The sequence below is a fragment of the Gekko japonicus genome, unplaced genomic scaffold (genome assembly GCF_001447785.1).
Source record: "Gekko japonicus isolate JY-2015 unplaced genomic scaffold, Gekko_japonicus_V1.1 scaffold834, whole genome shotgun sequence".
In the NCBI taxonomy this organism is placed as follows: Eukaryota; Metazoa; Chordata; class Lepidosauria; order Squamata; family Gekkonidae; genus Gekko; species Gekko japonicus.
This window is the reverse complement of record NW_015165855.1, coordinates 407,170-422,137: the sequence shown is the minus strand read 5'-3', so window position 1 is coordinate 422,137 and position 14,968 is coordinate 407,170. Positions and strand designations below refer to the sequence as shown.

Below are 14,968 nucleotides of genomic sequence, written 5' to 3'. Positions count from 1 at the left end.
TGCTGGCCCTGGCCGCCTGGCTGGCGGGGCCGGCGGCGGGGCAGCTGCGCTACTCGGTGCCGGAGGACCGGCCGCCGGGCTCGTGGGTGGGCAACGTGGCCAAGGACCTGGGCGTGGAGGCGCGGAGCCTGGCCGCCCGCCGCCTGCAGCTGCTGGGCGAGGGCCGGCGGCCGGCCTTCCGCGTCAACCTGGCCGACGGCGCGCTGCTGGTCCACGAGCGCCTCGACCGCGAGGCCCTCTGCCGGGCCAGCCCCACGTGCGCCTTCCCGCTCCAGCTCGTGCTCGAGAACCCGCTCCAGCTCAGCCGCCTGGAGGTGGAGATCCTCGACGTGAACGACAACGCCCCCCGCTTCCCCAAGGAGGAGGTCGCCCTGGAGATCACCGAGGTGGCCAACCCGGGCACCCGCCTCCGCCTGGAGGCCGCCGAGGACCCTGACACCGGCTCCAACTCCATCGCCACCTACGAGCTCAGCCCCAGCGAGCACTTCGCCCTCAGCATCCACCTGCGGGGCGACGGCGTCAAGATGCCCGAGATCGTCCTCGAGAAGCTCCTGGACAGGGAGAAGGCCGCCGTCCACCATCTGGTCCTGACCGCCTTGGACAGCGGGACGCCGATCCAGTCCGGCACGGCCAAGGTGACCGTCCACGTCCTGGACGCCAACGACAACCCCCCAGTGTGCGAGCCCCCTGTCTCCAAGGTCTATCTGGAGGAGAACGTCCCCGTGGGGACCGTCGTCACGAAGCTTAACGTCACCGACTTGGATGAAGGCCCCAACGGGGAAGTGGAGTATTTCTTCAAGGCCAGCAACAGTGTGCCTCAGAAACTCCTCAGCTTGTTTAGTTTGGACCCCCAGACGGGGGAGATCCGGACCAAAGCTTTGCTGGATTACGAAGAATCTAGCGCTTACGAGATCGCCATCTACATGAAAGACAAAGGATCCCCTGCCATGGAAGGCCACTGCAACATCCGCGTGGAAGTGGTGGACGTCAACGACAACAGCCCGGAGATTGTACTGACCTCCCTATCCAGCCCTGTGCAGGAAGATGCACCTCTGGGCACCGTCATCGCGCTCATTCAGGCCAAGGACAACGACTCAGAGGAAAACGGACAAGTTCGCCTGGAGATTACCAGACACATCCCTTTCAAACTGGTGTCTTCCTTCAAAGGGCATTACTCGCTAGTCACTGACGGCCCCCTGGATCGCGAGAAAGCTGCAGGGTATAACATCACCATTAAAGCCACCGACTCCGGCCTCCCTCCGAGAGCCACGCAGAAAAGCATCTTCATCCAGGTCTCAGACGTGAACGACAACGCACCCACCTTCTCCATCCCTTCCTATACAGCCCACGTGGAAGAAAACACCCCTCCAGGGACTCTCGTCTTTTCCCTCTCCGCCTGTGACCCAGACATCGGCGTCAACTCCAAGTTGTCTTACTCCATCGTGGACAATGGGAGCCACGGCCTACCCATCTCCACCTATTTTCACATCAATCAAGAGAACGGCAGCCTTTATACTTCTAGAGTCCTCGATTACGAGCAAGAGAAGGTCTTTCAGGTCCCGGTGGAGGTGAAGGATGCCGGCTCCCCACCCCTCAGCAGCACAGCCACGCTCCACTTGTTCATCGTGGATCAGAATGATAATGCGCCCACCATTGTGCACCCAGAGGTCCCCAAGGGCTCCGCCTTTCACCACGCCTTCCCGCTCCCCGTGGAACCTGGGTACCTGGTGACGAAGGTGGTGGCAGTGGATGCCGACAGTGGCCACAACGCTTGGCTCTCCTACCATCTGCTCCAGGAGTCCAACGAAGCCCCCCCTTTCAAGGTGGAACGCCACTCCGGAGAGATCCGGGTAACCCGAGCGCTGAGGGAGCCTGGGGTGTCCCACAGGGTGGTGATTGAGGTCAGAGACAACGGGGTGCCCTCCCTCTCGGCCTCCCTGGTGCTCCTGCTCTCGTCCGAGAACCGTGCTGTGCAGGACTTCCCCAAGTCCTTGGACCGCCTACCGAAATCACCCTCCAGGGCTCCCAACTTAACTCTCTACCTTATCATCTCCCTGGTGGCCATCTCTCTCGTGTCTTGTGTCATGCTGGCCGTGGTGGGAGCCCGCTGCTTCAAATCGGGCCTCTGTGCCTCAGGCTGGTTCCTAGCGCGCTGCTGTAGCCGGAGGACAGACCGGAAGTCCACCGTCAATTTCAACGGGCGCCCACGTCCCGAGGGCTTTATCAGGTACCTTGAAGTGGGCGCCGCTGGAGCTCAGCACTGCAAGTCTTGCCTCTCCCCGATGTCGGAGCAGGGAGATTTCCTGTTTGTGAAGCCCTTCAGCCACTCCACCACTGCGGAGAGCATCCTAGCCTTTGAGCAGGCAAGCAGTGCTTTGCAGACTCCATCGGACGGGGTAAGATGTGCCACAGCCGTGCCCGGCAAGAGCTTCCAGTTTCAGTCCCTTCCCTGGAGTTTTGCCCCAGACTTCCATAATGAGAGAATAGGCTGGTGGGCAGGCGGGGGTGTGTGTGTGTGGATTTCTGGTCTTTCCTTGGCGGAAGCTGCAGGTTTTATAGGGGGCATGTGGCTGTCATTTCGGACTACACAGTCAGCTGCCTTCACTCCTGAGCTCCTGAGCTCGCCACACACCAATATAGTGAAGGGTCCTTGATTGTTAAGCCTTGGAAAAACTGTTCTGCAGGACAAATCATATCAGTATTGTCTGTGTACTGGATCCTTTATAGAGTCATGGAAGCAAGCTAGAGAGGTCCTCTTGTTTGCTCGGAGGAGCTTACTTATCTAGATTTCAAGGGAAAGGCAAGGCAGGTGGGGGTTTCCCCCCCCCCAGCAAATGCAGTTTTGTGGGTTGCATTTTGGTTTCGTTTCCCTTGGGGAGGCGACAGGGATGCCAGCCTCCAGGTGGGACCTGGGCATCCCCTGGAATCACAGCTCATCTCCAGACTACAGAAATCAGTTCCCCTGGAGAAAATGGGTGCTTTGGAGGGTGAATCCTATGGCATTGTATCTCACTGAGGTCCCTGTCCTCCCCAGGTGCCATCCCCAAATCTCCAGGAGTTTCCCAACCTGGATCTGGCAACCCTACCCCCCATCCCTGGTGGCCGGGGTGGGGGGGGGAGGACCTTGCAACCCTAGGAGGAGAAGGATTGATTTTGTGCTGGGGGCAGAAGGAACAGGAAGAGAGATATCTGTGTTTCTTCATTCTGTTTGGGGTATCGGCTGATGCATTCACTCCAGCAGGCTGTGCCTAATGTGGCTGTGTGTTCCGAAGTTGTTTGTAATGGGTCATAGAGTGAGGCTTACTGATTTCACAAGGAGTTATCCCGAAGGAGTCCCCCCCCCAGGCATTCTCCCATGATTTGGGTTCTGTATCATTGTTGAGCAGTATCCAGACTTATCACCATTACAAGGTCATTTATTGCACTGACAGTTTGTAAATAATGTATGGGGGTGAGCTGGGACCATATGGTCTGTCCTACACATGCATTGGGGAGGGAAGGTGACGTGGTACGGTCAGATCTCAGAAGCTAAACCGGGTCAGCCCATGTTCTCTCTAAGCTGTGGAGTCTTGTGAGCAAAAATTCTACTTTGTGAGCGCCTGGCTTTAAAGTTGTGAGCGAGCCGTTTGGCTCCTGCATAAACTAGTTTGTTCTGGAGCCCTCCTTCCTGAGCTGAGACAAAAAGGTGTGAGCCAGAGACTAAAAAACAGTGAGCTAGCTCACACTCACTCAGCTTAGAGGGAACACTGGCCCAGTACTTAGATGGGAAGGCTCTGCAAGGGAGGGCAGTGGCAAAACCGTCTCTGCTTCTTGCTTGCCTCGAAAGCCCCTTGCTGGAGCCGCCTAGAAGGCACTTTACACACACACACACACAGAGGTACAGATGTGTCTGTAAACTGGTCATCCTAACTGGTGACTTTCTCAGCAGGAATCTGGCACACGTACAAAATTCGACGCTGGGAGCTCCACAGGAGCACCTTCTAACGAGACTGGATGCACAGCCTTCCAGGAAGGTCTTTTGCACAGGTCCCAGTGAAATCAGTGGGAATTCCCAGTGGGCTTAGCTGGTGGCGTAGTGGGAATAGTAGAGGGTATTGTGTTAAAAGTGAAAACGCCATTGAACGAAGACTGGGACGTGGCAACAGTGAGCCCACATAAACCTCCCACGTAATTTGCAGACCGTAATTTTAAACCCACCCTCTGTTAATTTCTAGAGTCTTATTTCTCTTTCTGTGTCTCTCTCCACCTCCCTCCATTCTTAATTCTGCTGACAGGCTTAAGATCGGCATGGAAATGAGCATAGTATTTTGCAGCGTGTGCCATTCTGTTTGGATTGTGTTTTTTTTAGTTCCTTGTCTCTCCTCCCTCCCTCTCTCTCTCTCTCTCTCTCTCTCTCTCTCTCTCTCCCTCTCTCTCCAGCTTCTTCCCCCCCCCCCCCCCCCATATTAGCTCTCTGGTGCAGAAATCCTGTGGAATGCTGTGTACCATTTTGAGACCCGGAGGCTTCATTTTTAGGAATGCCTAAATGCACGCGTAGGCGCCTAAATAAAAAGGTGCCATTTCAGAACTTCCGAGATGCACGGTTTTGTTTTGCTTCTCACAAACATAATAAGGAGGGACAGCTGCTCAGGATACATTTAGGGGTTTAAATTTAGGATCAAACGTTTTATTATAGTAGCCTCTGGATCTCCAGATTATAGCGGCTACGGGGGAAGTCAGCGTGTACAACGAAGGGTGGGCAGCTGTGTGCGTTTGTGTGAATTCTCCGCCTCGCTGTGTGCATTTTTACTAGACACCGTATCTTCTGCTGTAGGCGACCATTTTACACACAAGCCTCTGTGTAGGCAGATCTAGGAGTTCAGGTAGCGTTGATATGCATGTCCAGGATGATTCCGGCTGCCAAAATAACAAAGTTGTTGCTTTCCGGAACTCAAGCAGGTCACGTGCTCGCCACCCCTTTTGCTTATAGTGGAGCCGTCCTTCCTGAGCTGAGACAAGAATGAGTGAGGTGAAAAAGCTGTGAGCTAGCTCACACTAACTTAGCTTAGAGGGAACACTGCACCCCACTGTTCCTTTTCAGCAATCCCACTATATCACAGCACATATTTTGGGATATTCTGAGTATTGACATGTGCCATTGTTCGTATCACCCACCCCCTTGCAGGGATTCCAACCCCCCCCCCATCTGGGAGGGGGGGCACACTGCCCCACTGGAGAAACAGTGGCTAAGTTGTTCGTGTTCAAGGGTGGTCAAAAGTATCCAGATCCACTGAAGCAGGTGAATATTCTGCCATTACTTTGAATGGGAGGTGGATTACGTCTTCACCAGTGTTCCCCCTAAGCTGAGTTAGTGTGGGCTAGCTCACAGTTTTTTAGTCTCCAGCTCACGGATTGTTGTCTTAGCTCAGGAAGGAGGGCTCCAGAGCAAAAGGATTTATGTAGTAGCCAAATCATCTGCTCACAACTTGAATGCCAGCAGCTCACAAAGTAGTATTTTTGCTCACAAGACTCCACAGCTTGGAGGGAACATTGGTCTTCACGCCTTGATTTTGAAAGCACTTTTTATCCCACTGTTTTTTAAAGGCGACTTCTCTCTAAATAAAGTGTAGGAGCCGGCCTTTGCACCTTTATAGTTGATTATCAATGCAGGATTAATGAAGGAAATGGCGGGAAGATTTGGACACTTGAATTGTACATCAACAGAGGCATTTATTCCCACTGTGCTCACAAAGAACTGATTCAAACATGAAGTTCATTGTGGCATTTTTTAATGTATTGCTTTGTGTACAGTATGTCCATTGTTCCAGTAATGCAACAATGTGGGTGGAAAGTAATACAGGACTCGCCAATCTGGCCAAAGACAGGGCTGCTGTGTCTCTCTTCTGTTGTGTCTTCTAAAGGCATCATTATTGCTGTGGGTAGTGGGATTTTTGATCTTAAACAACAGGGAAAATGGCAACTTACCAAGTGCGTACATCTCGCGAAAGATAAAAGGAAAATGGAGGACATGGAATCAAAAGTCCTACACTGGCATATTTAAGAAAAGAGACTAAATTAAGAAATTAGCATTTCAGCTGTTAGCAAGAGAGTTAGATCTCTCTGAGTAGCAATTAATTCTGGTGTGTCTCCCCCCCCCCCAGCTCATTCTTTCTGATGTTCTGGTCTTCTCTGGTTTAAACGATTCCCCTTCCAGCTTATTTCATGCTTCGTTTATTTCACAGCATATCTTCTGATCCTACTGAAAAGTTATTCAGGGGACTTCTGCTGGGGAAATTATTTGGAGACCTTCCTCAGTCAGCCAGTCCAGTGTGAATTTGGGGTGGGGTGGGGGTTGTCTCTGCTTCTCTTTGTGAGCTTTGTCAGCTATGGCTGAACCTCACTCAGCATCTCTCCCAGCCTTCTTGTGCAATTTATATTTAAAATATTCCTCCTGGCGTTTACACCAAAGCATGTTCATGACCCACAGCAATGGCCACGTGAAGATTGGTTTGCTTTGTCGCAACAGAAGCATTTCAGCTTTTCTTCTCTTTCTTTTTTTCAGCAAGCACAACCTGTGAACACAGACTGGCGGTTCTCTCAAGCCCAGAGACCAGGCACCAGCGGGTGAGTGAGGAGCAGTTTCTTTTCTTCTATGCCGATGTTCCTTGGTTTCAGGTGTGGACTTGTGCTCTGCCACCGTGCCTCGAACACGGGAGGCTAGAAACCTTTCCAAAGAGGATGGTGTGAGTTTGGGTCTCAGGAACGAGTTGACATGTGGGTGACATTGCTGACAGTTTGGACTGGGGTATTTTTGGCCCTGATGGTTGGCCATTTCTACCCACGGCTACCAAAACTAGGCGGAGATTTTCAAATAATCTTCAGGGGCCGGACAGCAAGGAAGCCTGGGTGCAGTAACTTCCAGTTCTGGTGGGGATAAGTGGATGGTATTTTGTCAGGCTATCAGTCAAGAACAAAAGAGGTGAACATGTTTGGGCCTTGAAGTGGTCTGATATGCAGGAATCCTCAAGGGAAAGTTATTCACTGCCATAGGAAGTGGTGGCGGCTACATGCATGGACAGCTTCAAAAGGGAATTAGATATGGAGCAGAGGTCCATCAGTGGCTATTAGCCACAAGATATAGATAGGGACTCTGGGGCAAGTGATGCTCTGTCTTCTTGGTGCTTGGGGGTGTCAACAGTGGGAGGGCTTCTAATGTCCTGGCCCCACTGGTGGACCTCCTGAGGGCACCTGGTATTCTGGGCCACTGTGTGACACAGAGTGTTGGACTGGATGGGCCTTTGGCCTGATCCAACATTGGCGTCTCTTATGTTCTTATTGCAGTGCGAGGTGCATCACTCTGCTGTTAAAAGGGCAACCACAGGGGCTTTTATAAAGTCAGCATCATATTCAGCTTGAGGAAGGATTCTGGACTATGAAGCCCGGTATTCCTTCTCTAGCTTAGGCTATTTGGCATCCAAACCAGAGCAGCTTTTCTTTGTGAAGTATCTACGCAACATCCTCCTTTAGCACCCACTTCTCATGTTTCCCCCTGCTTTCCTGCAATCTTTCTCAATTGACCTTTGCAGAGAAATGGTAGTTAGAGAGTGTTTGCATGCCCTGTGGGTTTTACGGGGCATTTTTACAAGGTCCTATCACATGGGCAGCATTATTTATTTTATTTTTATTATTATTTATTAAACTTCTACCCCGCCCTCTCCACACATGGACTCAGGGCAGCTTACAAACAGGGCATTTCCCCTGCCTTATCCCACTCCTGCATCTACTTTCACACACACACACACACACACACACACACACACCATTCTACCAAACAGCTTTGGGGAGTTTATTAGTTGCTGTAGATTTTCCGGGTTGTGTGGCCGTGGGAGCTTTTTAAAAAAAATACCCGGCAACTGACATATCTTTAGAGCACCACATCAACTTATCAACTAGGTCCTCTGAATTCTAAATTTTCTTTTTTTAAAAAAAGTAAATCTCTAGCTCTTTCTGTTTACAGAGATACACTTGTGCTATTATATCTCTGCAGTGAAAAGGGCTAGAAGCTTAAAAAGAAAAGCTGAGAAATCAGAGGACTTAGTAGATAGATTGGTATAATATTATAACACTCTAGAGATAGGTCTGTTGCCAGCAGAGCCCTCCGGTGAGCAAAGGGAAATGTGGGGAGAACTGCCATGTGGATGTTGTGTTGCCACTGAGAATGTCACCATGTGAAGCAGCCGTAGTCAGGATGTGTGCTTGAGATAGCAGTGGTGGAACATCAAAACCTTCTCACATCTCCCATAGATGTACCAGAGTTTTCCAGTATACTGAAAACTCTAGAATCACACATTCGTTATAGATGCTGTACCTATCTGATAAAGTCAGCACAGTCTAGTCTCAAAAAAAAAAATGCCCGTCGCAAGAAAAGCTGGGATGCCAGTTGCCTTAGGAGGTGCTAACAGTGGGTGCGAGGCATTCTGGCAAATATTCCAAAGCCCTTCTTGGTGCATCCCCCCCCCCAGTACTTAAAACAGCCCTACAAGGTAGGCCAGGTTGATTATTCCCATGTTGAAGATGGAGGGGAAGCAGCTTGTCCAAATTTACTTAGGACGTTCTTGATTCACTTCTCACCTTAGCTACACACTCTGTAACTTCAGAGTCTTGCATCTTCCCAGGCCCATAGCTGGGATTTTTTAATTCAGGAGGCCTTTAAATAAATCAGGGGAGCACCCTGCACACACACCCCAAAATTGGGAATCACAGGGCCTGGGGGGCCAGGCCCCAAGATGCCCCACTGTAGCTACGGGCCTGCATCTTCCCCCTTCCCTGTAGTCTCACTGCTTTTTAAACTAGCTCTGGTTCAGTGCAGCCGACTTTTAGCATCTCAGGCTTTTCCTGAAATAGATCTGTGTGTGTGTGTGTGTTTGGGAGGGGATGAATTTCTGGGTGTCCAGCTGCTGTGAAAGGCATAGGAGCATGAACCCCTGCAAAGTAATCATGGCAGTGGTGTTGATCAGAACGTACCTTATACCTGGTTGGCATTTGGGCATCTGCATAACAATTTATTTATTTATTTATTTATTAAGATTTATACCCCGCCCTCCCCGCAGAGCGGGCTCAGGGCGGCTTACAAGGGGCAAAGCCCATATAAAACAGATAAAAGCAATAAAACAATCATGACAGTTAATAAAATTATACTCAGTTTAACAAGATGGTCTCCAGATGGTTCTCCAGGGTGATGTTATCCTGTAGCTCAACCAGGTAAATCCAGTGGCCACGCAGAAATTGTGGCAGATCCTCCTGGGCCATCCTTACCCCGATGTTGTCCACCTTATTGGTGGCGGTGGTAGTGGCGGCCCCTATGTGAAAGCATGGCGGAAGAGCTCCGTCTTACAGGCCCTGCGGAACTGCATAAGGTCCCGCAGGGACCTGATCTCCTCCGGGAGCTCGTTCCACCAGGTAGGGGCCACCACTGAAAAGGATCTGGTCCTTTTGACAATGGGCTTGCCGCCTACCTGTCACTCGAGAAAACATGTGTTTTGTGTCACAGGATGCAAACTACTTAGTCATTGTGTTGACTGTGCTTAGCTTGCAAACACCACTGGATGCATCCACCCACTTCTTCCTCTGCTGCCCAGTGATTTAAAGGCACCCTTGGCAGGAAGGTAAATGGAGGAGATGTTCGTGTTATTTTCTGGAATGTGTGGCGCATGCTGCACAGGGAGCCCGGCCCATACCCATGCTGGTTCCCCAGCTGTACCGGTCCCCAACCATTCCACAAGCACATGACAAGCTCTGGGTGCTTTGATCTTCTTACATTCATGCGCAAAACAGAATATCTTAAAGAGGTGGCTTATAGTATAAAGCGAGGCATAAATTGCATAGATCTAAGCAGATTCACAGTTTGGGGGTTGTTGGCTTGTTTGTTTTCCTGGCATGGCTGCTGTGCATCTAACAGTTCTTTGGGAAGCAGGAATCTCATTCCTTCCTTGCGTAGCTGGAAAAGCTTCACTGGCAGAATCCTTGCCTTTTGCGGAACTGTCAACATCTCAGGGAACCCCGCCAGGAAATGATGGCAGTCTTAGTCCCAAGTGCAATAGAATGAGGCCCTGAGTGTTGGAGGACTTTTTTTAATTCCTGGACCACAAGAATAACCGGGGAACAGAAGGCAGAATTATTCGCCTTCAAAGAGAGGATCACACATCAGTGTGTCTCGCTTACAGCTGTACTAACTCCTCGTATTTGCACCGATGGTGATTTCCCACGTTGTAGAAAGGAGTGGTTCTTTGTATGATCGGTGTGTTTTCAGCGTGTTAATTTTACTCCTCCTTACTCTGCTACGCCTCCCAGTTCAGGCCTTTTCCATTTAGAGTACTTCTGCCGCAGCCTGTGTTCGTTTTTGGTACCTATCCCAGCAGCTTTGTGCAAAAAGGAAGTCGGTGATTGCCAGCACTCTTTCTCAGCATCCGAGGGCCCACAGAGACAGACATCACCTTAGCAGAGAGCCTGCATCTTTAAGACGTGTCAGATTTTTCCCACATCCAGCTGGGAGGAAACCTGTTCCTCAGGTTTGGAAGAGAAGCCAGATTGGCACAGCACGGATCGGTATGCCATAGGGTCAGCCACGAAATCCTTTCCCTCCCCCTTCATCGAAGCTATTGATTTCCCCACCCACACTTTTTAAGGAAAAGGTAAAGGTTTCCCTTGCTCGAAAGCCAGTCGAATCCAACTCTCGGGTTGCGGTGCTCATCTCCGTTTCAAAGCCGAAGAGCCAACGCTGTCCGAAGACGTTTCCGTGGTCATGTGGCCAGCATGACTAAACACCAAGGCGCACGGAACACTGTTACCTTCCCACAGAAGTGGTACCTATTTATCTACTTGCAATTTCTTGCTTTCGAACTGCTAGGTTGGCAGGAGCTGGAACCAGAGACAGGAGCTCACTCCGTCATGCGGCACACTTGGGTCTCGAACTGCTGAACTACCGACCTTCCAGCCTGCAGTTCAGTGTCTTAACCACTTGAGCCACCGCACCCACTTTTTTACCCTTCATCAAACTTTGGAGGTCATAACTATTGCCAGGAACACCGGGTGGGGGGAAAGATGTCCTTTTTAAAGTATGGAGGGGGGCGAGGATAGGCCAGCACAGGACCCAGGGGCTGTGCATGTGTCACTGCAGGAGTGGAGGTGGGGGTGTAGGGTCGTCAGGTCCCTTCTGGTCATTAGTAGGGGATTAGGGGTGTAGGGTTGCCAGCCCCAGGTTGGGAGATTTGGGGATGGAGCCTGGGGAGGACAGGGACCTCAGTGGGGTACAATGCCAGAGAGCCCACCCTCCAGAGCACCCATTTTCTTCAGGGGAACTGATGTCTGGAGTCTGGAGATGAGCTGTTAATTCCCTCTAAGCTGTGGAGCCCTGTGAGCAAAAATTCTACTTTGTGAGCTACTGGCATTAAAGTTGGGAGCAGGTGATTTGGCTACTGCATAAATTAGTTTGCACTGGAGCCATCCTTCCTGAGCAGAGACAGAAATGTGTGAGCCAGAGGCAAGATCCCAGATCGCCGCAGACTGTGACAGCAGCCATGAAATTAAAAGACGCCTGCTCCTTGGGAGGAAAGCGATGGCGAACCTAAACAGCATGATAAAAAATAGAGACATCACCCTGCCCACAAAAGTCCGCATGGTCAAAGCAATGGTATTCCCAGTAGTCATGTATGGCTGCGAGAGTTGGACCATAAGGAAGGCCGAGCGCCGAATAATAGATTCTTTTGAACTATGGTGCTGGAGAAGACTCTTGAGAGTCCCTTGGACTGCAAGATGATCAAATCAGTCAATCCTAAAAGAAATCAACCCTGACTGTTCCCTGGAAGGCCAGATAATGAAACTGAAGCTCAAATACTTTGGCCACCCAATGAGAAGGGAGCACTCCCTGGAGAAGACCCTGATGCTGGGAAAGACTGAAGGTCAAAGAAGACGGGGACGGCAAAGGATGAGATGGTTAGACAGTGTCATTGATGCAACGAACATGAAGTTGAGCAAACTTCAGAGGACGGCGGAAGACCGGAGGGCCTGGCGGGAGCTGGACCATGGGGTCACGAAGAGTCGGACTCGACTGTGCGACTGAACAACAACAACAAGCTCACACTAACTCAGCTTAGAGGGAACACTGGTGGGGAGAGCAGAGTTGGTGGCACATACAGCAGCACCTCTCCCATTGGAAGCACATCTTGTGAGACTCTGTTCTCCCCGAATGAGGGATTCCCAAAGAGTATTCTGGAGTGGGGAGGTACAGGGAGAGAGGGAGCTTCACTCAGTGGCTTCCTGCTAGTCCCATAAAGGTGCAGGAGCCCTGCCTCCTCCCCGCCCCCAAACGGCAGCCTTCCTCCGCACTCCACATCGCCTTTGATCAAATAAGCTGGCACCGGCTCAGCAGCAGCAGGAGTTAATGAATTGCTAATGAGGGATTTTATGGGAAGCAACTGGCCGTTGGCGTACCTTCCGAGGTCCCGTTAGTGCTGGTGGCAGGCTCCTCCAGCATTGCCACCTGTCCGGCTGGCCTTGCTCCTGTGCCTTTGACAGCAGCCGGGAATGCAGACGTGGAGCAGATGGAGCTTCTGCCGGCACGGACAGGAAAGGCTCCACCTGCTCCATTTTTCTATCTCAGGCTGCCGTTCAGAGCGCGCAAGCCGGGCTGGTTTTTAAAAAGGTGACCGTCCCGCTTTTCTGCCCTTTGCTGGGCATGGCTGCTTTTGAACGGCCCCCTTAGTCAGAGCTTGGCCTGCAGCTAGTGCTGGAGGAAAAATGACCTCCTCTTTTTCATGATATTTAACGCAAGGGTCGCCAACGTGGTGCCCTGGGGCGCCATGGCTCCCACCAACCCTTTTCCTGACGCCCACCAAGTGTTTTTAGAAAGTGGGTGGAGCCAAGTTGGGGCCCCTGCCCAGTAGAGCTTCTAATTGCCCATTTGAGAGGTGATTGGCTGTACAGATTAAAAGCACACTTCAGCAACAGCTGCCACTGCAGTTCTGGTCTTATATTATCTCGGACTCCTCTTTCCCAGCATATATTTAAAATTTACTCATCTTATCCCTTGCATTTGAGCTTCCTCTGTGTGTGTGGTTGGCTCTGCCCCTCCCACATGGCCACGCGCCCACCACCCTGTGTCAGGACTCAAAGGTGCCCACAGGTTCAGAAAAGTTGGGGCTCTCTGGTTGAATGTGTGGGACCAGGCAGCCGAACTTTTCCTGGCATAACATCACCTGGCAAATAACATCCCATGAAGCCTCTCTGAAAGGGGAAGTTGGCAACCATACCCAGGGCAGTTTGCAGGTGAAAATGTTAGGCTACGAAAAGTTTTGCTGGGTGACTTCTGCATTGCAGGTCTCTGTTAAGGAGAGAGGACCGGCCAGTGCCTGCCCGCCCCCACCCAGAACACACTCCAACAATGCAGTCCACCAAACCACTTCTGCGTTTCCTTTCACGTTATCCACAGTTCTCCTTTACACAGCAAAGCTGCTCGTTACTTCCGAAAGATAAAGCAGGCCGAAGGATAAAGCCCCACTTCCCCCCCCCCCCAACCCCGGAATAATCCTGAAGGGCCCCTGTGTCCCAGGGGCTTTTACTTCTGTTTCTCAAGGCTGCAGGCTGAAGAAGGTGCAGGAGGGCTCCTTCTTGCTCACCTTGGCTTCTGCAGGGCACCGGACAGAGGGAGCAAAAAACGGGCCCTACATGCCAACACAGTAGGGCCATCTTCCTCCTTGCAAGCCTGCTTCTGCCCAGAAGGTGCTCAGCAAGCCCCTCCGAATTGTCTGATCGGCTCGGGCCCCTTTGGCTTCTCATTCACAGCCCTGGAGGGGAGGGGAAGAGGAAGGGCAGGAAGGAGGGTTACCGGCCTTCAGTCCACAGATCAGTTCTCCTGGAGAAAACGGCAGCTTTGGGGTGGGGGGGGTAGACCACAGAGCAGGGCATGCAGCAGAGGTCACTGCAGAAGGCGGGGGGCGGGGTAGCTGTGAATTTCCTGCATCTTTCAGAGGGTTGGACTAGATGGCCCTCGAGGCCCCTTCCAACTCTTTATTCCTGTGTTTCTAGGCGAAACCAAAGTCCCTCCCCAGACAGTGCACCCAAATCTCCAGGAATTTCCCAACCCAGAGCTGGCAACCTGTTGGGTGATAGTGAGATATTGAAAAAAAAATGGTATTTAGCAGAGATAAGATGGTCCAGCAGAGCCAGAGTAAAATAATTCAGACTGAGAGTCCATGTGTGATTAAAATATAAAGTTTTTACTAAATTCTAGCATGGGAAGGGTAACTGGGATGAAAATACCAACAGAGCATAATTGGCTACATCCTTACTCTACAGAGACAAAACTAGAAGAGAGTGATTATGGCTACTCTTCTTCTTCTTCAGAACACCAAACAAAGATGGGAAGAGAAGCCATAAAATGGTAATACACCTTGACACTTTAGTCCCAATCAAATTCCTAGATCTGGGAGAAAATTCCTGGGCATTCTACAGCTAAAGAACATTGGTTACATGAGAAAGATGTGACTTCCTGTGAGTAACATAAACAAACATTTAACCCCAGATATACTGAGTGTTTTCAACTTGTAGTACCCAACACAACCCCAGCAGGAAGCTCCTTGTTCCCTGCTAGCAGCGGTGAAACTAAAGGGGCACTTCCGCCCCTTCTTTTCTCCTGACAACTACGAAGCACTACTCATGAGGGGCAACTATTGCTGCAGCAACAGGAAAAATGGCAGTAGAACAGACGACTCCAGCACAGATGCTGTGCCGCCCTGAGCCCCTTCATGCCAAGGCCGCGCCAGGCCGGACATGCTTTAGGCAAAGTCAAACACATACATGCGCGCCCCGTCCCCCTCCCTCCCCCTTTAATTCACTTTTTTACCAGTCTTTTTTGAGGACACGGTGGCAAAAATAAACTGTGGCCCCGGTCACACGGAGAATTTGCCGCGTGAAAGGCACGAATGTCGGGTGG

General features: G+C 51.2%; 1 protein-coding gene across 1 annotated transcript in view; it reads left to right on the top strand.

Annotated features, from left to right (window-relative positions):
* Window positions 1-14,968, top strand: part of PCDHGC3 (protocadherin gamma subfamily C, 3) — a 108,433-nt gene that overhangs the window by 53,654 nt on the left and 39,811 nt on the right. Inside the window, exon 3 of the mRNA XM_015411132.1 lies at window positions 6,542-6,603. Within this exon, the coding sequence (XP_015266618.1) occupies window positions 6,542-6,603 (62 nt within the window). The remainder of the gene's footprint in view (window positions 1-6,541; window positions 6,604-14,968) is intronic.